Below are 25,930 nucleotides of genomic sequence, written 5' to 3' on the forward strand. Positions count from 1 at the left end.
ACAGGAGCTTTTATTCAGTTCTGGTTCCTTCCAGAGATCTGGAAGGAAAACTAGTTTAATGAAATGTTACACAATGACATGGCAAGTAACATATACAATATACTTCTCTTAACATTCTTATTTCATTCATGACTATTTTAATTATCTCTCCCCGTCCTCTCTGACATGTGTTGTAAAAGAACACCAAACACGAATGTGTTTCTGTCTACGTGTGCCACACTTCCTCCTACAATCAAAACACTAACGTGTTAAAATTCAACATAACGAGACCTCTTAACACACCCTAATTTCAACTCTAAACCCTGAGGTACTATTCTAAAAGTGGCTAACTCTAAAGTGTAGCGTCAGAGAGCCTAACTACATCATTCAACCTTTAACACATATTCGCCATGATTTAGTCTTTACAGTCACACGAATAACAAATTTTTAACATTACTTTCACTTTTACCATATCACGGTATTTCTTAAGATTTAAAATAACAGTTCACATTGTATATAAGAACATATCAACATGCCGTTAATTTTACACATTTGAAAACATACATTAGTAGTACATTGTTAACTTCTATTCTTTTCAAAGCAAGTGCCAATTCTTTCTACATTGAAATAATACTACATTTCAAAAAGTCTTTCAGACTAAAACTTCTTTCTTGCTAGAATGTTTTAAATAAAATTTATACAATAACTTTTTACAATATTTAAGTCTTTACACAACGCTATTATACATCAACTTTAGTTTTACGCTCGAGTAATTTAAAAACATAATACGAAAATCGGTCACAACTCATTTCTCGCCCTTTTGGCGATAAAGGTAGACCTCGCATGAGGTAAAACTTCTTGAAATCTGCCACTTGCAGTAAGAATGAAAGATTAACTTAAGTTTGCAAAGTAACATAAAATTTTACTTATCTTTGTAATATTCGGACATCCTTTTCTGGGCCCAGTCTTTAAAGGTACTGCAGATAGTGGTTTGGTTTATCCTCCTTCTTGTACGGGCTCGCCCTTCAGTGCTTTCCTCTGGAAGCTTCCGTTTTTCACCAGTACGGCCACCCTTGAATACTTTCCTTTTCTCCTCTGCTTGTGGTCTTTGCCGTTTGATGGCAGCTGGTCTTGGCGGAACCGGGAAATTTCTTCCGTGTTCTTGCTTGGACCTCGTTGCTGGCCGTTCAAACTTTCCTTGTACTTTTTCCTCCGCCGCTGATGGCCCTTCCGCAGTTCGGCGACTTTTGCTGCGGAGAGTTCTGTCGGATGAGTAGATCTTCCGTTTTAAAGCCGGGTTATAGTTGCCGTCATTTCTCCTGGTCCTCTTCACATACGTCGTCCTTCTCCCTTCTTCATTCTGGGGGTGTTCGTGAACTCTGTTTTCTGGACGGTGGGACGGCTTTTCTTGTTACCTTCAATTTTTCCGCGGGGCAATTTTCTTTTCACTTGCTTCTGTCTCTCATTGGCTTGCCCTTGTACTTGTCGTTTTTCCACCTCTGGAACTTGTACCTGCGGTGTCTGCCGTGCCGGATCCTGCAAAAGATCTGAAAGATCTGGCTTGATTTGATCAATGTTTGCGGAACAGGTTTCACCATTTCTGGCTTTTAACACTACAACAGCGGGAGTTATTTTTTCTATAACATATGGTCCTTCAAATCGTGGAAAAAATTTGGCAGTTTTATCTTCTGCTGCTGAAGAAAGTGAATGCTTAATTTTTAAAACTTCATCCCCTACTTTATAAGTTACTCCCCGTCGTTTCAAATCATAATATAGCTTCTGTTTTCTTTGTGCTACTTCCGTATTCTTTTTTGCTTCTTTTATTAGTTTTTCTATATCACCCATTTTAAATTCTGGGGCTCTTTGTTGCACATAAAATAATTTATCTAACGGTGTTATAATCTTTCTGCCTAGAAATAACTCAGCAGGAGTTTTGCCCGTTGTATCATGTTTTGCGGTCCTAAGGGCGAAAGCAAATTCATTGACATAGTTATCCCAGCTTTTATGAAAATTTTTAACATAACTACGGATAATTTTCACTATATTTCTGTTGACCCGTTCCGCTATATTTGATTGCGGCCGATACGGGACCATTTTTAAATGACGTATGCCCAGTTTTTGGCACATGTCTTCAAATATATTACTTACAAATTGAGGACCATTATCCGATATAACTTTTAAGGGCGCCCCGTATTTTAAAATATATTTATTTAAAATAGAATCAGTAACTAATTTCGCGGAGGCTCGTTTTAAGGGAACAATTTCGGTCCATTTACTAAAATGATCAACCATAACAAGGAGATAGCGACTTTTATTTAACTGACTTTTTGGGAAAGGGCCCAATAAATCGATGCCAATTATTTCATTTGGAAATTCGGATTTAATACTATTTAGAAACCCAGCCGGGCGGAAATTAATATAATTAACTGCTTGACATGTTGGGCAGGACTGGACATACGCCCTTGTTAACTTTTGCAGTTCAGGAAAGTAGACTGCCTCGCGTACGCGTTGGATAGTTTTTCGAATACCAGCATGAGAAGCTAAAGGGCTGTCATGGAGCTTCTGCAGGATATTTAATCTAAGACTAGCTGGGATAACAGGTCGAAATTCGTTGTTGGAATTCGTAGTTTTTGTATAGAATAATAGACCATCTATTAGTTCGTAATGGGCCGCCCTATTTCTTATCGCCACAATATCTTGGTGGCTAAAATTTTCAGGATCCTTTAAATACTCATAAATACTTCCAAACTCAGGATCCTTACCCAGTTCGGTTATTACAGTTTCTCGGGAATTTATTGTACACGCTGTAAGCATTGCCATCTTTACGGTATTGCCTTGTTCGTCTATTTTAATCCTTGATAGGGCATCTGCTACGATATTTTCCTTTCCAGGGGTATGCTTGATTACCAGATTATATTCTTGCAGCTTGAGTGCCCATCTTATTAACCTTGGGGATAAATTTTTCCCTGAGTACAATCTAGTTACCGCCGCATGATCAGAGTATTCTGTTATCGGCGCCTTTCCAAAATAGACTCGGAACTTTTGCACTGCTAACAGAACTGCAAGTGCCTCTCACTCGGTCGCGGAATAGTTTCTTTGATTTAAAGTTCGGCTAAAAAATGCAACGGGCTGCTGATTTTGCGAAAGTACCGCTCCTACCGCATAATCCGAAGCATCCGCTGAAATTTCTAAATTCTCATCCTTTTCAGGAAATTTCAACACAGGGGCTTGCGTTAATGCTTGTTTTAATTTTTCGAAAGCACTATTGGCTTCGGCCGTCCACGAGAATCTTGCCTTTTTTATTTTTAATTTTAACAATGGCTCCGCGATAGCCGCAAAATCTTTTATAAAGGACCTATAATATGAACAAAGTCCTAGAAAAGAAGAGAGCTTCTTTGCCGTGTTTGGAGTCGGATACTTTTGTACAGCGATTATTTTTTATTCATCTGTCTCGATCCCTTTTTGTATTGAGATATTTTGTAACCTAAATATTTTAATTCAGGGGCTGCAAATTTGCACTTTTCGACATTAACTTTTAGACCGGCCTCATTTAATAAAGAAAACACCTGTCTTAAATCCTGTACATGTTGGTCCAGATTATCACTAGTAATAATGATATCGTCTAAATAGATAAATGTGGACTTTCCAAGAACAGGTCTTAACACAATGTCCATGCATCGCTGAAATGTTGCTGGGGCCCCTGAAAGGCCAAACGGCATACGCAAAAATGCATAAGTGCCAGACTTGGTTATAAAAGCAGTCTTAGGCACGTCCTTAGGCCTCACCCCTATTTGAAAATAACCAGTCGTTAAGTCTAAAGTCGTCATAAATTTGGTTGATTTTATGTTCCTTAAAATTTCTTCTATGATCGGTAACGGATATACCGGATATTTCGTTATGGAATTTAATTTACGGTAATCAATAGCGAATCTCCACCTTTTTGGATGCTCCAAAGGATAGTCATTATTTTTCTTACATAAAACCACCGGGCTAGCATAACTACTTGAGATGGGCGTTATGATTTTTTTACGTAGCATATCGGTAATATGCCATTCTATAATTTTTTCCTTATTCTTATCATACCGGTATGGTTTTTGACGAACTGGCAATGCATCTCCGGTGTCAATACTATGGTTAGTAACCTGAGTAAATCCTGGAATATCACTAAATAACGAAGCAAATTCACTTACCACTTGTCGGATTCTATCTTGCTCGTCATTAGGCAGGTGGTCAAGATTTAACCTTGGCGGTTCAGCCTTTTCTACACGCACTGGTTTCATTGTCAGCTTAAGGGACGCTTCATTAAAATCCAGTGTAGCTTGTGCGTCTGAAAGAAAATCTATTCCTAAGATCAAATGTGCTTGCAGATTCTTTACTATAAAAAACATCACCTTTACTTGTTCGTCCTTGATACGGATATACAAAGGTACTTTACCTACGCACTTACATTTTTCTCCTTGCGCCGCTAATACTGTCGTATTATCCGCATTATATATGCGGTATTTGCGAAAATACTTTCTAAAAAACTCTTCTGCCACACAGGAACACTGCGCGCCGGTATCCAGGAGTGCGGTGGCTGGGATATTATTCACCAAGACTTCAATCTTCGGAAGAGTCAAATTTTTCACCATTACTGTATTTAACTTGTAGGAAGAGGGATTTTCGTGGCCTTCGGATTTCCGCACCCTCTCGTCAGCAGAAATCCGTTTTAGTTTAAATTATTTTTCCTTTCCGTGCTTTCCTTCTTTTTCCCCTGGCCTTGAGACTTTTTTCCTGGGTTGCTATTGAACTGTCGACGTTCGCCGGCTGTTTTTGAATGCTCGGGTTTCCTTGCCCACTGATTCGCTTTTTCTCCGTAGTCATGTGCTTGAGTTTGCTGTAGTCTTGGCGTACCAAATTGGTTTCGCTGTTGATATTGGCGTCTTCTTTCGACGTCCGCCGTTCTTCTACTTTCAAACTGGATTGCTAGCTCAAATAACTTTTCCAGTGTAGTCGGATTTTTTAATTCAATAAAGTCTTGCACTTGGGGCAGTAACCTCGGCAAAATCACTTGAATTATTTCAGGATCCGGACGGTTTCCATACAAGAGCTTGAAAACGTGAATTTTTCTTAAAATAAAGCTCGAGAGGTTTTCGATTCTTTGTTGATATATACTGAAAAGTTCCGTTTCTAATTTCGCACGATCCCTTACAACAGGGAAGGCTTTTAGTAGGGCAGTCTTGAAATTTTCGTAAGTATAGGTGGGACTTCCTGCTTGACCCAAGAGACTTCTGCCTATACATTTGAACCAGTTAAGCGCTTGGCCCCTCAAAGCGCTGGTAGCTAAGGTAACTTTTTGAAACTCGTGCACGGGGTAGAGCATGAAGTGGTCATCCAATTTTTCCAAAAAACTGGTTACCGGTGAGTTTCCGTTAAACGTTGCTTCTGGTTTCATCGAAGCGCGCATGGTCTGGACGATGTAACCGAATCCTTCCAGGGCGGCAGCTGGCATTTCTGGATTCTGAGTCGTTTCTGCAGGCAGCACAGCTTCTTCTTGAAACTCGGCCATGGTTATTCTTTTTCGTTGGGCGCCACTATCAGGATCAATATTCCTTCTAACCTTCTTCGGGAACATACAAGGACCTGACTAGGAACAGAGAGCCTACTAAAGCTATGTTCACTAATTGTAGTAAGTAGACTGGATACAGACGAAGGGTGTACAAAACCCTTTATTTTTCTCTATATACAATAACTTCCGTACTTCGGAATACAATGACCCGCCACTCGGGGTCTAACGTAAAAGTATAAAAATAAAACTAAACTCTAATTTAACTCTAGAATAATACACGTGGAAGATTGGCCTTATAATAACAGGAAGCGTATGTAGCACAGAGACTGTGAACACTACAATACGTTTTAATTTATCAAGAGGATTAAAACCTCTGGCCTGGAAGGCAAACAGCAAAAACTTCTAAGGTAAGCGGCCTGCGTTGACTCACTGCTTCCTCTCTCTCTTGCTTGGCAAAAAGCCACAACTTAAGTACTTGGCGTTCGCCAGACAAACTTTGCATAAAATCCTTCACGCTTATAATTCTGGCCGGAAGTAGAAAATAAGAAGTGATAGTAAAGATTTAAAATAAAATAAACGTTAGTAAAACTTAAGATCCTTACAAACTGTTTTCACACAGGAGTAAAGAACTGATGAATTTTTAGCGCATCAGTTTATGTCTCTTATCTGTTCATTTCCGTATGCAAGATTAAGTTTACGACAAAATTAATATATTTTGTGATGGATTAATTTTATTATTTATTTTTATCTTTTTATGTGTATACCAATAGCACTTTGCATAAGTTCTATATTAATTACAGTTTCAGGTATAAAAATATAGTTTTCGGGTATGTAGCAAATGTTTATGAAGTTAATGAGCTTTTGGTTTACACAGTTACCAAAAGTTTTGTGCTGAATCATACCCTTGGGATACATTTGATTTGCTTCCTTCTTAAGGTATAGTAACCTAGCCATGCTTTCTCTTTGCAGAAAATAATTCAAAAAATGTTTAAGTGGAAAAAGCATGTAGGGCTGTAGAATCATAATTACATGTATTATAAATTTTTCATATGCTGAACCAAGATTCTAAGCCCGAAATTATTTTTCTGTATTTATTTCTGAAAAGTCACGGAATTTCTTTCTCTTTCAGGACATATTTAAGATTACGTATTTATAACATCATATCGGATCATCGATGCATCAGTATCAGAGCACTGATCATTCGAATAACTTAAAACCTATTTGAATCGACAATAGAGAATTTTTAGAGAACGGAATGCATTTTCTGGAAAAGGGCTTTGATGAGTTCGATTATTTTCTAAGTGATCTGAAAAAAATTTCTTCCCTTCAGTGCCTGTTCTGTTACCATTGGACAATGGTTCTACTCATCCTTATTTCGAAATTCAGCCTGAATTTGTAATTATTGATGTTTTTTCCTTCCACTTAATTCTGTTTAATCACCTCTGGATGAAGCTGTCATGGAAATATTTAACGATCTTTATGATATAGGGTTTCTTGGACATTTACTACTTTGGTAGAACGACCAAATATCAAAAGCGTAGGAAAAACTAAAAGAATATTTCCCCATAGTCGCAAGAACATAGAAAAATACTAAAGATGGAAAGTTGCTCAGAGCATGAAGAAAATTGCTGCCATCACAGGAAATAATGAAAGATACAATTGACTAAAATGTGAATCCTGAATAAACCTTAGTCTGGTGGAATAAGTTAAGAAATTTGCGGGATTTCATCAACATTATGAAGAAGACTTTAGTAGCGACCGACAAGCGATGAATAAGGCTGGAGATTTCAGTAATACTTCGAGTGATGAATAAGATTCGAATTTATGCACTGGTCATTGCATAATTTTAACGATTCAGAACTGAAATGGAACTGAAGATGAAGAAATCGATGGTAATGTGGAAAATACCCAAATTCAGACAGCAGCAAAAATATTTCCTCCTTATAAAACTATGATTGCCCTAATAAAAAGGTCGACAAAAGGTAAAACGCTCCCAGATAATGGGATCGTAGAGATTTAAATCTAACTGCTGAGACAAAAGAATTAGCTTTAACGAAACAGAAATCTATAAAATATTGCGATCTTTAAAATATATGGAGCATTACTGTCCACTTTTTTCTGTTGGAAAACGTAATTCGGTGTTTTTTTAAACCTTTTCAGACTTTGAGAAAATGAATTGGTGTAACGCTTATCTATAAATATATTGCTCGGTACAATAATTTTTTACTTTAACCTTTGAAAATAAATATGTGTAAGGCTCCTCAATAAATGGAAATTACCTGAAATACATCTGTTACTCTATCTTATTCTGGTCCCAGCCAGATGGGGTAAAAGAATTTCTACTGAAGCCCATTTAGTAGCAGAAAGGTTTTTGAATGCAAATCAGCTGTAAGATTCATCTTTCAAGTTGCTCATACTGCTAGGCCTCCTAGTCGCTAATTCACATCGTACTTTCATTACATTTTTAATAATCAAATTAGATAATAAATTAAATTCGACTATAAAAAGTCCCTGGAGGAATTTTAGGGTCTCCAGGGATCCTCGGACCTCAGCGTACGAAACTCTGCTTATGTGGAAGTCGGTTTTTAGACTTCCACATCCATACAGGTTTCAATAATATATCGAGATTTAGTCAATAGTAATAACTGAAAAAAATTATCATAAAGCATCGAATAAAGTGGACATAACCATGTCTTGTGCAATATTTTGGTCTTTCTGCTTGAGCTCAGTTAAAAGCTTATTCTCTAAGGTAATAAAATGTTATTCCTCCAGGATCACAATTCATGATTTATATAGATTGAATGATGTGTAAACCAGAATTCAAAATGTGTAAGAATGATTAAGAATGCTTTTTCAGAACGAGATTAAAACTTTGAATTTTCGTATTCTGTAATATCACGAGGTCTGAGTTTCTGCGAATTTGTAGAGCCTGAAGTTCGTTTAGGGTTAATAAAATTAGTAATATTTCTTGACACTAAGAAAAGCTAAATGTTTTTTTTACAGTTAGAAGCATGCACGAAATTTTTGTTTGTTTTATTCGATGATTAGAATCTATATCTCAAATTCAATTTAATTTTTAAGTGAATATTGTAAATATCTACTTCATGTTTTAGCCAAGTATCTTTTCAGTCACTTTAACCTTTCATAGCGTATTTTTGGTATTATATCCTTCACTTTTAGGCAGGCAAATTGTGATAGTATAAAAAACATAAACGGCTATTTATCTACTTTTTGGGGGATTTTGCCGGATAATATGCAGCATAAATATATTTGCCATATATTTAATACGGAGTTAAACTTTCATATGCCTAGGATTCAGTAAGAAATTTGTCGACGGGCGGGATTTAAATTGACACTATATGAATCAAGCTATTACGAGAGTTAATTTAAATACTTAAATACATGGATTATTACTCTCGTTGTGACCTGCCTCAGAAAGTGATCTAGTATTTCTGGAAACAAAAAAATTAAACATTGATATTGAATATGATCTCTCTAAAATTACCATCTCTACAGAAGTGCACACATCTTAACTACACGTCTGCAGTACTATGCTTTTTACAAAAATATCACCTCTACAAAAGAATAATATCATCTGGAACTGTGTGCGGTAGCAATGTAAAGAATCACTATAAGTGCTTAGAAAATAAGGAGCTGGAAGAATTGTTTGTGTAATAGTGGTTACTAAACCATTATCTGAGAAATAGCTTAAGTACTTTACGTGAATAATTTTTATTTAAGCGGTAATTATTAGTTATCAATAAATTTAATTAAACTGCTAACTAACTAAAATAAACTTCAACAACTGATAACTTACTTGTATATTAATTGACGTAATTTAAATTTGAGAAGGTTATAATTAGTTTGGTAAAAGACGTATGCTAGCCAACTAGAAGCAAAGATTACATGTTTTAAAGGCTAGTTTTCATTATGTTTGGAAATTATTAAAACGCTTTCAGCCACTTCTTTAAGAGATAATACCTTGTCAAACTTTTCTAAAAAAACGTTTTTGTTTGATTATTCTACTTCACTTTAATGTATGGGTCAATTTTTAGTTTCAAAACTTTTTAAATAAAATAAATCTTATGTTCAAATCATTGCTAGCAAGTCTTAGTTCCACCTATTATTGTGTAAATGATTTAAATGAAGAATTTTTTTAAAAGAAATTAATATAGATCTTGAAGAACTGTCAATACCTTGATTGGTGGAACCCCATCGTTCACGTCATTCTGACGTCAGATGCATCCCGTTCGAAATCGATTTCCTTCTAAAAATATAAACTCAAAGGCATCTTCAAAATTAGATTTGGCAAGATTTGAAATCAGATCTTCAAATCTTGGACATCTATTGCTAAAGAATTAAGCAGCAGTTTATTCATCTGCTTATAAAAATATTTTTGGTTTTCCTTCGTGTGAAACTAATATGAAAGGTGAAGGAAGCGAAGGGGATACAGTTTCCATGGCAACCAGCATCTCGCCTCATCCTACCACATCTACACTCGGGTGACGTTCCATTGGTCGCCAGTCTCATTCGTAGGCCTCCATCAGGTGTTCAGCGGGAATCTTTCTTCCTGTTCCTTCCATTTGGGGTATATTGTAGATCCCCAAGTCCTTTAACCGGACGATGAATCCTCTACAAGTTTTCTTCTTAGGTGGGCTCTTTTGTATAGGATAACCATTATTCGCCATTTACTTCTCTGCATGAAATTCCCCACATCTCTTTGATGACTAAACAACTATAGTTAGTTCCTCTCTTGCACTAACTTCAATGGTGGCTTCTTACGATTGCTGTCTTCCTATAAAAGTGTTTTGACAATCGACAAGGTTATCTATCACACACAGTTTCCTTTAATCCCCCGCTAATTCTTAACTTCAGTTTTCTTGTAGCTAACTTAAGTTTACGGCTAATGATATTTCGTATGGTACATGACGTAAGATACGTAATATAAAGTGACTTATAATTCTTCATGCTTTTTGCACAATAATACAGTCCATAAAACTCATTCAAAGAAATTGGTAATACTGAGCGATAAATGCGAAGAAAGATTTGTATAAATGACAATCATTTTGTCGAAGAATTTGAGTTCTTTGGCAAGGATTCAAAAGTGCGTTACGGTATCTTGAAATGATCTCAGTAATAAATGCAACAAGTTGATAATCGCACAACATATCCGAATACTGAATATCCGCTTCAGGTTTCTTCTTACCAGTAAAAAACATTGAATTTTGGCAACTGAATTTCGATATGTGAAGTCCTTCTTTATTGATATTTTGGGAAGTTTTTTTAATATTGAGAATTTGTTATAAGGCTATTTTCTATTGATAGGACACCTATAGACAGAGATTCTGTTTTTGGAAACAAAATATAATAACACAAAGAAATTTTTATAGACAATTTTAGTGATTGTTCATTGCATCGGGTTTAGTCTAGTTGTGGAATTTTGTTATAAACCTGCTTTTGCACAAAATCCAAAAATGGAGAAAGACACCGAGGATCATTCTAAAATGCTGGCTGTTAAAGAGGTTCTTGAAGATGACGCATTCGCCTCTAAGGTAAGAAAATACAAATATTTATTGGAATTTATTAGCATATTAATCAATAAAAATATATTTTAATTCATAAAAATTTCCACTAGCTTCTATGAATTGATTTTAGTTATTGTGTGTTGTGTTTATCTCATTATATATTCTCTAACTGAAACGTATAGTTTTTTAAGTAGCCTTTCGTCTCCCCCCCAACTCTAATCTCAATTTCATTTTAGAGTTGGGTTGTTTATTTACTATCCAAGGACTACTTTCTAACCAGACAACTGGAATTGAAATATTTTCTAATTATTACGACATTTTTTAAAATTATAATCCAATATTTTCTCATTATTATGATTTTTTATTATAATGAAATATTTTCTTATTATTATGAAATGTTCTAATGAAATAATAAATTTGGAATAATTAGTTAATGATTTCCAAGGATGCATTTATGGTTCTTCAATATGTTTTTCAAGGAATTAAAAAATATATAGCATATTTTTTTTGGATATTATGATTTACGTAAGTGTCTGTTCATAGCTAAAATTTTCGGCAGATAGAAATTCCATTTTTTTTATTTGAATTAAGTTAACTAATTCTAACTTATATTGAAGAAATAAAATAAATATATTCTGCTTGTGAAAATATATTTATTTAAAAATTTTGCCATCTTCATTTAATTTATTAAAATATATTGTGAAAAAAACTTTTAATTATAATCATTTTGGAGAAAATATTTCAAATCTGTGTTTCTTTTGCTCATTAATTTAATTTAAAACGTTGATTTTAATCTACGACGATAAGTTTTAAAAAGAAAGCATTATAGAAGTGTTATAATGGTATTTTATGTCAGTCATTTTCAATATTTACTGCAGCAAATTTCAGTGAAGAGTACTTATAGAAATAATATACAATAAGGAATATTTATAAAAATAATACTTAGTAAGGAACACTTACAAAATATGCAAAATACACTTAAAACATAATTTATTTAATAGTAATTTCTAAACCTTCTACATTTTGAAATGTATATTTTATATCCTCATCTTAATCATATGTCAGATAGTCTTTTTATTTGTAGATAAATGATTGTATTATAAAGCGTTAGAATCTGAATCTCATTATGCTACAGATCATTATATAGAAGATTACTATCTGTATGAACACACAACACAAATTCTATTCTGTTCTACAATTAAACTAGCTACTCATCATTTGGTTTTCAATTTTTTAATGATTATACAAATTATTATGTTAAATTTTAATGCAAATGTTGCAGGTATATTTTTACAGTTTCATTTTCATTTATAAAAGAACTGCATCAGATTAGAACCTTAGACTAACTGCTATAGGAGAAACATGCCAAAAATGTGCAAAACAAAATTTTAATTTGACGTGACGCCTAAAAATATAAAATCATTTTATGTAAAACTAAGTTTGTGTTTTCCTCAGTTTTAAACTACACTTATAATTTCGTTTCTAAAGTATTGCATTTTAATTTTATTTATTTAAAAACAATCTGTAAATATAGTCTTTAAATGTACTCGTAGTTTCTTGATTTATCTGAGTTTAGGAATATAGCTTAGATGTCTAAGATGTGTGATAAACTGATCAATTTATCAAACACCATATGAACAATTTGCGAGAAATTTAAGTCGTGAAATAGTTTTGTCATGACATAGCGTAGAGCAAAATGTTTACAGAGGGCATTAGAGAGATAAAACTTCCAATCTAATTCAGATAAAAATGAGCATAATACGGCATGCCGTCTGTTCATCTGAGTGTCTTCACACTATCGGGAAACATAGTGAATGCTTCAAGGCATTTTCATCGGGAAAATAAGACTGTTAGATTTTGAATGATTATAAAACTATTAAAAATGAGTGTACCATTACGAGTTTTGTAAGGAACCACTTGCTTATTTCATTAAACTTGGTCCTTACTGAAACTGCGAAGCGACTTCTTGCCCTGTCTTTTAAAACAACGCCAACTCAAAAAAAGGTGTAGACAGCCTTTTCAGTAAAGCTTAACAAACACACAGTTTGTGCTTACAGAACAATCTCCGCGGCTTACAAGATTTAATCTGATATAAAGTGTAAATTAAAACTTAAAGCAATTTAATGCTGGAAATTCACCAAGCAAAAATCTATTAAGCGTTGGCTTGAACTAATCTAATTACCCGCGCAAACGCAGCTGCAAAATGCTAACTAAAGTAACTCATGCAGTCTAAAGTAACTCATAAAGCTGGACGAGGAATCTCACAACGTAGCACAGCTGCCAAAGCTTTCTCTAACTTTCAAGAACCCTGTTCTTATATATAGGCAGTTAATTTGGAACCTAGAGGAAGGTGACGATAGTACAGGTAAAATAATAAGATAATGCATTAATTGACATAAACCTTACTGTCTTACAGGAGATTTGTAAAAAAATAATTTTAAGTCTTAATCTTAAAATCATGTTTATACAAAAAAAGTGATCATTTTATGTTCTTTATGAGCCTCAGATAAAGCTTAGGTATGAAATTAAAGTTATGATATAATAGCTCCATGTTCTGCTTTGATATACTATACTGGCCACATTTTGTAAAGAATCTTTTCCAAGTTGCGCCATATTAATCGGTGTGTTTCTAGGACGTTATAATGATTGTTGCAACATGCCCTGAATGTGTTCAATAAATAATTTTTTGGTGAAAGGGCTGCTTTCAGTAACATACTATTTTTTTAGCCGTTATACACTGAAGGCATTTTCTTGGCTAGGTGTGAAGATGCAGTGTACTGCTGAAAAATGGTATGACTTGACTGCATAAATGGTAAGAAGAGGACATAGGACTTTATACCTTTAAGACATGTCGATCAGCAATTGGAGATCCTTTCAGATTTATTATTTCCGTGTTTAAAGTGTAAATACGCTTCTAAGATAATCAATTCCATGGTAATTGGCCTATGTACTAGCGCCGCAAATATTGGAATGCTTTGCTATCATCCAGTTTTATGCTTTAAATTTGTATGCCACTCTTTTGCTCAAAGCGGAATTGGGGTTCATTGCTACGCACTGTAACCTGTTATTGGTTAACATTCCAGTTTGCTGCGATTTGGACGCAACTAAAAACCATTATACCTCAGAGTCGATGAAAGTGAAACGTGTATATTTGGATGATAAATTCTCAATGCAAATCTTGAAAACTATTGCTTACATTCAGAGTAGTCAAAGCAGGCTGTTTTATGTGGTGTAGTGGGAATTGTATTAACTCAAATCTTTCTTTAATTCTGTAGAATTAGACTAATTCAGAATTAAACAGCCCTTTAATTCTGTAATAAAGTATTATGTGCCAGAGAGCTTGTCGGCAATCTTATTGAATATTCCGCTACTAAATTCTTGGTTAAATTTAGATAAACAAGCTACGCTACTTCTTTAGACAATGAATTTTTATAACTATTAAACAATAATCTAACTATTCTGAGCGGCTAGAAGCTGTCGATATCCCTGAACATGCCTATGAAAAGGCACTTCGGATGCAGACAAATTAATAATGAATATGCCCAATGGCTTTCTTTCATATTTGCTGTATTTCATATTATTACATTACCGCGGAAGCGACTGGATAAGTGAATATTTTTAAAGCCTAATCAACTGTAATAATCCAACTCTTAAAAATTTACCACTAGTTGACGGCACTGAGACTACTTTTTGGGGGGAGGAGGATCGTAGTGATATATTTATCTGGTGTATCTATTTGTTTATTTGCATATGTGCCTGCTAAAGCACAGCAAAATATCCGAAGTCACTGTAAAAAGATTATGAAATCATTTCAAATCTTTACGAAAACAAAAATGTGCGTTTGAATTACAAGCATCTAAAATTAAAAAGAGAACAAAAGGACAGTCTGAAGCCACTTTTACGAAACAGTAATGCAAGACTTATTTATAATAAATGATACAGCAAAATGACAAAGAAAATGATGCGCAAGACAAGAAAATTGTGTGAAAATACAAATAAAGTGAAAATGCATGAAACAAGGAACGAAGGAAATGAAGACAAGAAGACCGAAAATAATAATAAATAGCCAGGGAATTCAAGCATTTGTTTCTCAGCTTGTCATTTTTACAACGTTCCATTTACATAGCAGCAAAGTGTTTCTCATTATTTTGAAAGCTGCTCCGCTAAGATTAAAAGTAAGGGAATAAAAGAAGATTCATTTCTTATTTGTTTTTAGGAAATTCTTTAATATAAATATGTATATTTTACAAAATATTTTTTTAAATAGTTAATATTTTATTATAATCATTCTACAGAAGAAATGCCTAATATACGTAATTTAAAACCCAATTTTTATGAAGCTCGTACCGGCAATGAATCACGAAATTGGCTAATGCCAGGCCACATGTTTCCTTAATGCAATAAGACAAAAAATAGCAGTTATTGATACGGTAGAGGGTAATTAAGGGGGTAAAAAGACTAGACGATAAATATTTTCAAGATAAAAATACATTTACTACCTAGAAATTTAATGGTAGGGTATTCTGAATAAATATATGACAATAAACTTCTATAATTCGATTTTAGGTCTATTGGAGTAACGGACTCTGATTATGGTCTAAATTTTGAAGATAAACAGGGCTGTTTTGCCATAAGGTTGTTCTGAATGCCAATATTAAATTCGCATCATAATCGAATTGAAATGAAAGCAAAAATATAACTATTATCCCAGTGGAAAATAAGATGTTTTTTGCCTCGGATGAAAGTATTATATACTCATTTATTTTACATTTAACTTTAAAACTCTTTTTCGGCATATCAGTTGACAAACCATGCAAATAAATTAGAAAAATCCAAAATAGTATTAACATAATGATATACAAAAAATAAACATATAGCATCCGTACCATCGCAACTACGCATACGCACAATCATATATATGAAATAATTTGGAAATTGATGGCGTAGAGTGGTAGTGTTCGATTTAATATGTTTTCACTTTGTTGCCAAACAGTTTGGATGCATTACCAATAAATTGGCGCAGTAAGTGCGATTGCTCTTGAAAAACGTTTACATTTGTATAATGTGCGTTATGAAAAGCAGCTACAGGAGACAGGAGACCACTGGGTGAGCAGCTGTGCCGCCATGAAGACTTTCAGCTTTATTGCTCACTCAGTGGGACCACGTTTATTTAAAATTTTATTACAATAATATTACAATAATATATTTTATATTACAATAATTCATAAATAGTTCACTTTTCATTATAGTGCACAGTTCATAAGTCTGTTAAAGTTTATTTATCTGTTGAAGTTAATAATTAGTCTGAAGTAAGTTCTGATAAAGCTCTGAGAAATTCTATAGTTAGTGTGAAGTAAGTTTCATATTTGTTGATTGAAGTTGGGCTGTCTTGAAGTGATGCTAATTATGCCGACAAAATGCTGATGTGGAATTGTGATGCCTTAATTTATGCTGCCTTTAGATTATCACAATTTTCTATGAGATATTCCATTAAATTATGAAGTTTATTGAGGAGAGATTTACTTCTGAGTAGTTGTTTGAACCATCCTTGGGCATTTTCACTTGGGAAAGGACGAAAGTGGAGGTCTTTAGTGATTATACATTCAAACAGGTAATGATCTATTGTTCCTGTTGATCCACATATACAGTTGTCTGTATGATACAAGCCGAAACGAAAAAGATATGAAATGAAGGGTCCATGTGCTGTTAGAAGATATGTTATTGCATTATTTGTTGTAACTAAATTTCGTGTTGGTTTTGGTAGAAACATAAAAGTTCGTCTGCCCGTATTATCTTGTGACCACATGAGTTTCCATTGTAAAATCAGTCTTGTTCAAGTCTTGATTTTAAAAGTGATATTGGATTTGGTAAATACGTTATTGCTGTTATAGTACTATTTGCTGCTTCTTTTGCCAAGCTATCTGCCATTTCGTTGCCCAATGTTCCAATGTGGGCACGTGTCCAATATAGTTTAGGTTTTTGTCCAGTTGGAAAATATGCGAGTAAATATTGTATATCTTGAACCAAAGGAGAGCGATTATGACCAGCTTTTGCTTGAATACTTGATGCACTGTCAGAAATTATAACACTGGTTATTGAGAATTGCTTTGCATATGTTATTGCTTCTCTTATAGCCAATAGTTCTGCTTGAAATACTGAATTTGTATGATTCAATTTTGTTTTCCAGGTTTGTATAAGATTATTATTTCTGAAAACGCAATAAGCACTGCCTACGCCTAACTCTGTTTTTGATCCATCTGTAAAAATTTGAATTTGAAAATGATCTATATTTGAATTTACTATTAGATTTTCTGAATATAATTGATTTGGATGTAAGTTTACATTTTGTTTGAGTTCTTCATATTCTGTTGGATGATAGATATTAGAATTATATGTGCTTGTTTGTCGCAGGCGTGCAACTTTTGTTTTAACTGCTTCTTTCTGGAAAAGCAGCTACAGCAGTCTAGCAGGCAGAGAAGTAGGGTGTAAATGCGAGAGGTTCAAGATGAAATCCCTGTTCAGAAATGATTTAGTTTTGGTTTTGCTGTATTTTGATTGGCTAATATTAAGCTGCTAAAATTGTTTTTCGCTGATACTTTATGAAAGTCTATGTTATTAGCTTTATTTAAAAATGTGATAGGTAGTAAATTTCTAAATGACGCAATTTAGAATTTATTATAAGCATGCGTTTATAATAACCAGCATATTAATTTTGATTTATATATTTTTAGAATTTTAAAAGGGAAAGGCAAAATTGCAAAATAGTAGAAAATTAAGGGACTTTAAAAATAAATATCATATATATATATTGTTTCACAAGAATATAGTAAAGTTAAACTTAAATAATTCTCTTGCGCCATTGCTGAAAGGAATGAAATTTGAATTTAACAACTATTCTCTATTCGTATAAAGCTAATATAAATTTTTAAATTAATTACGAATTTTTAATTGCAAAAATAAAATTAATTATTGTTGCGAACTAATTTACAATATCATTTAAATTCTAAGAGCATATGTAAATTAATTTATTTTCTCAATTAAACTTTCCTAATTAATTTTTTAATTTATATTAGCTTTATACGGAATATTTTTTAAATATATATATATATATATATATATATAATATATAATAATATAGCTGTAAGCAATATTTTGGAATATATATATGTATCATGATTTTGATATATAGAGAGATATGTTTGTGTAGTATGTGCATTAATCGAACTTTGTGTTTAATGTTTTAAGAAATTTGCGTTTAAAGAAGTATTCCAAAATTTCCAGCCATCTCTCACGTATAAATGTGTTTCTGTAAAATTAAAGTTTTAATCTCAGATAAATCCGTGATTTTAATTCAAAACCCATTTTACCTTTAAAATATTCTTGGCTGTATTTACAGCTTCATGAGCTGGTATTTGAAGGTGCCATATTCATTTACACCGTCTAAAAAACGCCTAAACCTTCCTCTTCGGCCTCCTTTTCAATTTTATTAATATGAAAAACTTCTTTGAAGATAATTTTACTTTTACTAAACTGCTAATTCTATTATCGAGTTATTTATATGAAGCTGTAAGCAATATCCATGTAAATCTAAATCCGTGAGAATAAGCAATATCATGTGACGCTAAATAATATCCAAAACTGATGCATATCGAGCTGCATTATAACTGAAAGTGTTTTAAGAAGATACTAGTACTTAAGTCTTGCATTTCAGACTATAGTATTTCTTAGTAAGTTACTGAATAAAAATGGTTTACTTAATTAAAAAATTTAAATACGATACACTCAAAAAATCTAAAGCGTTTAGGAAAAAAAATTAAATACAATGCATTAATTTGTTTCTATTTGTTTCATGTAGCTGTCATCGTTTTATTGATTCCCCCCCCCCCGAAAAAAAAAAGAAAGCTATTTCACAAAATGGAATAATTCTTTTATATACTTTAAACGAAAAACGCAAAAGTAAATTTCAAATTGTCTTCTCTAGAGAATGTCTATAGGAAAACAAATAATTTGCATTTTCAGCATTTATATATGAAGATAATGATTAAAAATATGCATTATCTTTAACTCATAATTATTAATATTTCTGCAACATTATTAGACTCATTTTCTACAGAATCTTATGAACAATTACGTTACATTACGCTACAACGCATTCATCATTCACATGACTTGGCAAGTACTGGTGGCTTTTTCCGAAATCTTTATCTTCACTGCGGTCTCATAAACAGCCACTTTTAAGAATGTTGACATTCGCTAAAGCCCGTAATTTTTAATTTGCCTTTCAAATTTAATCACTCTGTAGTTTCCTAATAAACTGAACAATTTGGAAGCAGTTTTTAATAACTTAAATCTTAATTTCACTTTTCTTAATAACGTACCTGATTGATATAAATCAGAATACATTTGATTTAGGATTATGCAGTGATTGTTACTAACATCTGAAGCTCTGCTGTAAACAACAAATGATATTTCTAATGGCATATGTTAACGTACTTTGATTTTAATATATAATTGGAAATACATTTAAATATATAACTTATCCACCTGATAAATTTTATGAAAATCTGCAGTATTGTTGTAATTAATAAAAGGTATTTTAATGTCATATATATTAAAGAATTACCTAATTTTGTTTTTAGATTGCAGTTTGTGTCATTAATTTTATAAAAATTCTAAATAATAACTGATGAAAAAATATTAGGAATGCTTTTTTATTGCTTATGGAATTTTTTATTGTTTTGCTTTTATTATTTGCTAATCTATTGCTTAGTGTAATTTTATATCAGTGTATTGTGTAATTTTATATCAGTAAGAAAATTTCAAATAGGTATTACATATTTCTTAGATTTTGTACGCTTTAATTTCTCATATTAATGTATAGAGAAAGTCGTAACTATGGCAACGAGCGACACAATTACTCGAAGGAACTATTTTGTGTTGCCGATATAATACAACAGAATGTTGCTATGTATTTGAAGCTATTACTCGTAAAAAGATTAATGGCTTTATTTTATTGCTTTCCAGCTATAGGCTACAAAGACCTGTACTTGAAATATTAATAAATTAGAAATAATGTAGCCATTGTTCGTACGAACATAACAGATGTGATCAGTTTATTAGACTCGGAAGATTTTAAAAATTAGATTAACCTTTTAAATAAAAATATTTCAGTAAATTTACTATAATTTAATATTTAGTATGGAAACTTTTTTGCCTTTTTGAGCATTTTGATACGCTCATTTAAGCATTTAATATATTAAGAATTTGTAATTTGCTTAAAGTTTAATCGTAGCGCCAAATTTAAAATAAGGTTTCAAATAGACTTCTTTCCGTTATTTATTGTCTTTTGCTTCGCTTTTCTTTTTAACCTGAGCTCAAATTTTCGACTAGAATTTTATCCAGTCAATTTCTAGGCCAAAGCAATATTTTGACATCATTTTCATTTGAAACATTAGTTTTTGCTTTATTCGGTCAATTTCTAGGCCAATACGTTTACATCTGTTTTACTTGGAAAAAACTAGTATTTTTCGCTTTGTTGTGTAGTCATTATTATGCATGAAAAGATGATTTCATTCATAATACCAGTGTTGTATTTAAAGTTAAAATTATATTTGCAAAACTTTGGTATATTGTTCTTCTCAGAGTTTCTCTCAAATATATGACTTTTCTGGATCTTCACTATTCATCGCATACCAGATCATTTCTGTCATTAGATGATCTACAGTTCATTGAATTATACTCTACCTGAAAGGCTTCTTCTGGTCCTCTATGAACATACTGAAGTGTTTCTTCGGTAATACAGAAGCTCAGTTCATAACTTAAGCATACCTAGAGACAATTAATCACATTCCTGTGAATTGTTGCAAGAAAATATGTGAAAATATTGAAAAATAACATTTTAAATAAAACTAAAATCAAAGCAATTAAAAGAAATTGAATAATACTCGCTCAAGTGGAATAAAATATTAATGAATTTTATGCCTACTTAACTACTTCTGTGTTACTCCATTCTTTATTCACCTTAAATGTTCGTCTTGTAGTAAGTTAGTCTCAGTATCTTGGTCTAGACATTTTAATCCATTATTAGATAACATTTCTTCCATTGCTATAGCTGATGTTTCTAAACTTATAGAAGTTAAATGAGTTTTTTAATCTGTTAGTTTCTTTTCTGTGCATTTAATATGTCCATTTCCACTAATTTTCTTTGCATCTTTGTTGAGAATACATTTTTCAGTCACATTTTCTTTTCGAATTTGAGTCTTAATTTACGTTCTTGAACAAAGTTTTGTAAGTAAGAAGCCATACGTTTTAAAGTGATATTGAAATATTCAGAAACCCGTCTGCTGTTTTACATATTTTCAAATAGAATGTTTAAACAACTGCAGCGTCATAATATTAATGTGTCGTACATATTAGAAAATGTGAAAAATTAGAAGTAAATATTAAACACAAGTAATAGAAGAATTAAACTAAAAATTTTCCGAAATAATAATTCCGAAAAAGAAAAATTTTGAAAGACTATTAGGTTTTCTAAAGAAAAATGGAATCAAACACAGTGTAAATTATTTTTTATAATAAATTTAACTCTACGCAGAGTAAATTGTTATAAAGAACACTAGAGATGTATTTTAGAAGTTATGAAATGTAGCTATTGAATAAACTCCTCTACTGCAAATAGGGGGAAAAACAGAAAGTAAAAGAAACAAAATTTTTTTTATATTGTTATTATTAAAGGATAACCCAATTCTTTTATTATGTTATTTTGCACACTTTTCTGCAGCTGTCTATACACGTCTGCTTGTACTATGAGCACACTTTTTTCAGATGTCATTTTTAATCATGTCTACGTTACGAATGAATTCATTACGAGCAAATTCATTTAGAAAATTTTAAAAGCAAAAGCCTATGTGCAAATGCGAAATATTAAAACATTTTTAAACGATTGACATAATTTCTATGCTTCTGTGGCCTTATAATCTTAATGGTCTTGTAACTAAAAAAGTCTTTCCGTGTTCGTCAGAATTTCTGTTCCCTTCTTTAAACCAATATATAAATGATAAAATTGGGAAGCTGAAAAAGATCTGTTTGATTAATTTTAATCTGTCATTATTACAACTATGAATCATCTCAAATATCTTCAGCAATTTAAAGTAAACTTGATATTAATCTCATAACTATGTATCATTTTTAGTAACTTAACGATAGAAGTATTTTTCTAAGCTTATTTCATGAAAGGAATAGTGTATCAGCAAAATTATTTCTAAAGGCTTAAGATTTTTAAATCATCTAAATTAAGTTTTAAATTATGAGTTTAAAAATTCATATAATTCTAAACGCCTGCCAACTGCCCTAGAGGAACTAAACTAAATTTCGCGGTTATAAAGTTTATAACTGAAGGATGTTTTCAAATATCCTAAGGAAAGTCTACATCTTAAAAGAGTTTTTTTTAACATGAATCTGCTTCAAGCAGGTCAAAATTATATAAAAAGGCGTATCGGGCGCTGCAGGCTTTAAGTTTACTGAGGTAAGGTATCTTTGCCGAAGTATTTGTTCTTTTGTGGCTGCGGAAATTATTCATATTTTCTGCATGATTTCATTAGTTTTATCAATTTTTGCAGGGTTTTATTAAAAATTTATGATTTTCATGAAAGTGTAGACGTTCGAACACTTTTGGCCATATTATATACTGAATATATTAACCACATTCTTCTTAAAAGGAAAAATGTAAATAATTGCATAAACCATCAACGATTGCATTACGTTTTTAAATGTACGGTAATACGCAACAGGTCTTTGCCTATTGTATTCACAGACACACACACACATACAAAAGAATATACAGCTGCACCTAAAATATTAACGAAAGTATGCATAGATCACTTAAATTTTACTTTCTTGTTGGACTACTACAGCTTATCGAGAGCACTCTAAATACGTTCAGAAGAGTTAAAATGAAAAGAAAACGCTGGCCACAACGTTCTCTGAATTCTCACTGTCAGCAGATACTTGTTCACAGTGTCAGCCTGGTCACCTTGTGGAGTCATTAGGTTTTTCTAAGGCAGGAGACGTGAAGAAAAATGTGCAGTGCCCTCGCCGGCATTCGAAATACGGACCTTTCGAATATGCGTCGAGTATGCTTTCCAGTTATATCATGAAAATATGAAGAAAGGAAGAATAAATGACCTTAAAACTTAGCTTCGTTGCCTGTAAAAATAAAGTACGGTCTTATTGCAATCGCAATAGAACAAGGACTTTTAACATATGGTTAAAGGATTTAGTAACGATATCATTTTGCCATTGCAAGAGATACGAAAATCAGTGTGATCACCGAAAAAGTATTTACCCTGTACAGTGACTAAAAATGATTTGGGAAGCCTACTAAAATAGCTGTTAAATGATATTGACTGTTTAATCCCTGGATCAGATTGCTTACATTTCTAGATTAAAAAACCATCAAGATTACTCTTTCGAATGAAACGCAAAGCATATTTGATGATAACTTTGCCCCTTTACCTCTGTTCCAGTTGATATTGTTTACAACATAAGAGTGCGGTTCATGCACTCTTGGCTAACAACTGGTTGCCCAAATGTTGGCTGCACAAATGAAATCTAGTCCCATATCTCACCTTCTGGTCATGTTGTCGGTCTTCCTGTAAATTCATTGAGGCTAAAATAGAAAGCTCGTATTGGTGCTTGCCTGCTATGTATCCGATCATTAAATATAAATAGGAATCATCAAAAATTATAACTAATTCGATTGTGACCAGACCCTGATCTTTTGCTTTCTGTTCTGCTAAATACTTCGGTATAAGATCCGTAACCAATATAAATCACAGAATAGTAAAGTCTGAAGAAGCATTTGCACCGGACTGGCTAGATTCTAACCTGCCCATAAGTCGCCATCATTGCCATTGTCCGTCGTTTAGGACATAAAGAATAAATGACTATTTTGGAGTTTTGTTCTAATGCTCGCAGTTAGATTAGTGAAGTATGGAAAGGGAAAGTTCTTGCTTTTAACATCAATATTTGTATACTGAGCAGAGATAGGTGTCCTTCGCCGTAAGTTAGGATATTCACGTAATCAAAAACCTGAGTAAATTTAATGTGACAAAAATCTATGAATCTGTTTGCTGAGAAAGAATTCATTTTGTCGGAAATTTAAATTTGTTTACTTTCTGCGAATTTGATACGTCTGCAAATTTGAAAATATTTGAAGAAATGGACTATATTACATCTTCTCTCATTGTATTGTGGACAGGAAATGCAAAACAGTTTGTAGAAGCAATAAAAAGTGAATACAATTAATCAACCGTTGTCTTTTCTGCGATAATATATCAATATTTTGTAATATATATCGAGAGAACATCACATCTTGCTTTCACTTTGAGTAGATCTGGGTGACCATTTCTTCTTATTTTCTCTCTTTGGAAGGAAATATCTTTGGAGAATCTTTTTATCGATTGCACAACATTAAAGTTGCCTTCCGTGACTCCAATACCGAAAGGGAATCTTATTTTCGGCTTGCACTTTTCGTTCTCATGAATACTCAGTCTGCCTTTTATTCGACTTATCATAAAATCGATTTAAATACGATGTATTTCCTGTGAAAGTATGTTCCTGAGCAGCCGTTCTAAACTTTCCGAGTTTCTGAATAAATTGGACTTCATATTCTGTATGTGTTCGGGCGGATTACGATATCTTTGCATAAACCGTAAGGGTATAAAGTAACTATCTTTTATATTCTACGGTTACAGTTAATGCTTCAGAAGTGTGTATTTTTAGAATATGGAATCTTGAAAAAAGAAATGCAAGTAGAACATGGGAAATAAAATTTTGTGCAAACTGTTTCAAGAAGTTATTCTCAATAGTTTGCAACTCTTTCAAATTAGCCGAACTTCAAGACATGTGCCATTTATGAGATTGAATGCTTGATATTCTCCGGATATTAAATATTTGAAAAGAATTCTTTTTGACTTGTTTCCATGTTATAACAATGGAGAAGCTCATAATATTACGTACATGTAAAAAATCTAAATGTTCTCTAACTCTCTTATAAAAAACTCTCTTAAAAAATCTAAATGTTCTTACGTACATGTAAAAAATCTAAATGTTCTCTAAAATGAATGCAGTAGCATTCATCGTTTCGCTGTATTTGCAACCTTTCTTCTTAACTTATGGTTTTCGGTTAATATCGAAAGCAAGCGCTTAAGGTTTACTGTTGCTGTTTCAAAGGAACTCTCTTTTCTGAATAAAAAAGGGAGTTGCTTCAATCCATCTGATGTACGATCTTTGTTTCACTTTCAAAATTATAACTGTACATTCTTATTAGCAGTATATCAAAATGAACGAGAACAACATAAACGAGGAGAAATCAGAAGGTAAAAATAAATTTCATGCGAATCTTTATTCGCAAAATTTTAAATGACTGAATATACTATTTCCAATACAAACCCTGTGTTAAATTACTAGAATTTTCTACTAGTTACTTCATTCCTTCAAAAATGGTTTTCTTTCTGCTCCCGTAGTCAATTTGCTATGTTTACTGAGCGCTGAATTTACGATCGCCAAGTAACGTCCATCAGCAGACCAAAGGAGTGGTAATTGTAAGACGTAATGGTGCAGTCAGACTATTTTGGAGAGTATTTCTTTTCTTTTGTTAAGAATTACTAATTTCAGTTTAATGTTGTAAAATTGTCTCAAAATGTTGCACTGTTCGTCGCCTGACGCCACCCGGCCGGTTTAATGGTTAGTGACACTGACTGCCGTACCGATGGAACTGTGTTCAAATCCCTGAGAAGACACAGATGTTTGTAAATGCATAGTGTCTGTGCGGCAAAGGTCACTCAAAACACGCAACGAGCCGAGAGGTTAATGGTAG

The 25,930-nt window shown here is 32.7% G+C and overlaps 1 protein-coding gene across 16 annotated transcripts in view; it reads left to right on the forward strand.

The window, feature by feature from the left end:
- The window catches only part of LOC118191434 (uncharacterized), a 587,182-nt gene that overhangs the window by 113,249 nt on the left and 448,003 nt on the right, over positions 1–25,930 (forward strand). Inside the window, exon 1 of one of the 16 annotated variants that reach the window (XM_085821937.1) lies at positions 10,079–11,079. The exons of the other annotated variants lie outside the window; for them this stretch is intronic. Within the exon in view, the coding sequence (XP_085678063.1) occupies positions 11,002–11,079 (78 nt within the window). The 5' untranslated portion in view covers positions 10,079–11,001. Of the gene's footprint in view, positions 1–10,078; positions 11,080–25,930 lie in introns of those variants that run through there. 16 annotated transcript variants of the gene reach the window in all.

The sequence above is a fragment of the Stegodyphus dumicola genome, chromosome 8 (assembly GCF_044657685.1).
Source record: "Stegodyphus dumicola isolate Sdum_Otavi_A_Nest chromosome 8, ASM4465768v1".
NCBI lineage: Eukaryota > Metazoa > Arthropoda > Arachnida > Araneae > Eresidae > Stegodyphus > Stegodyphus dumicola.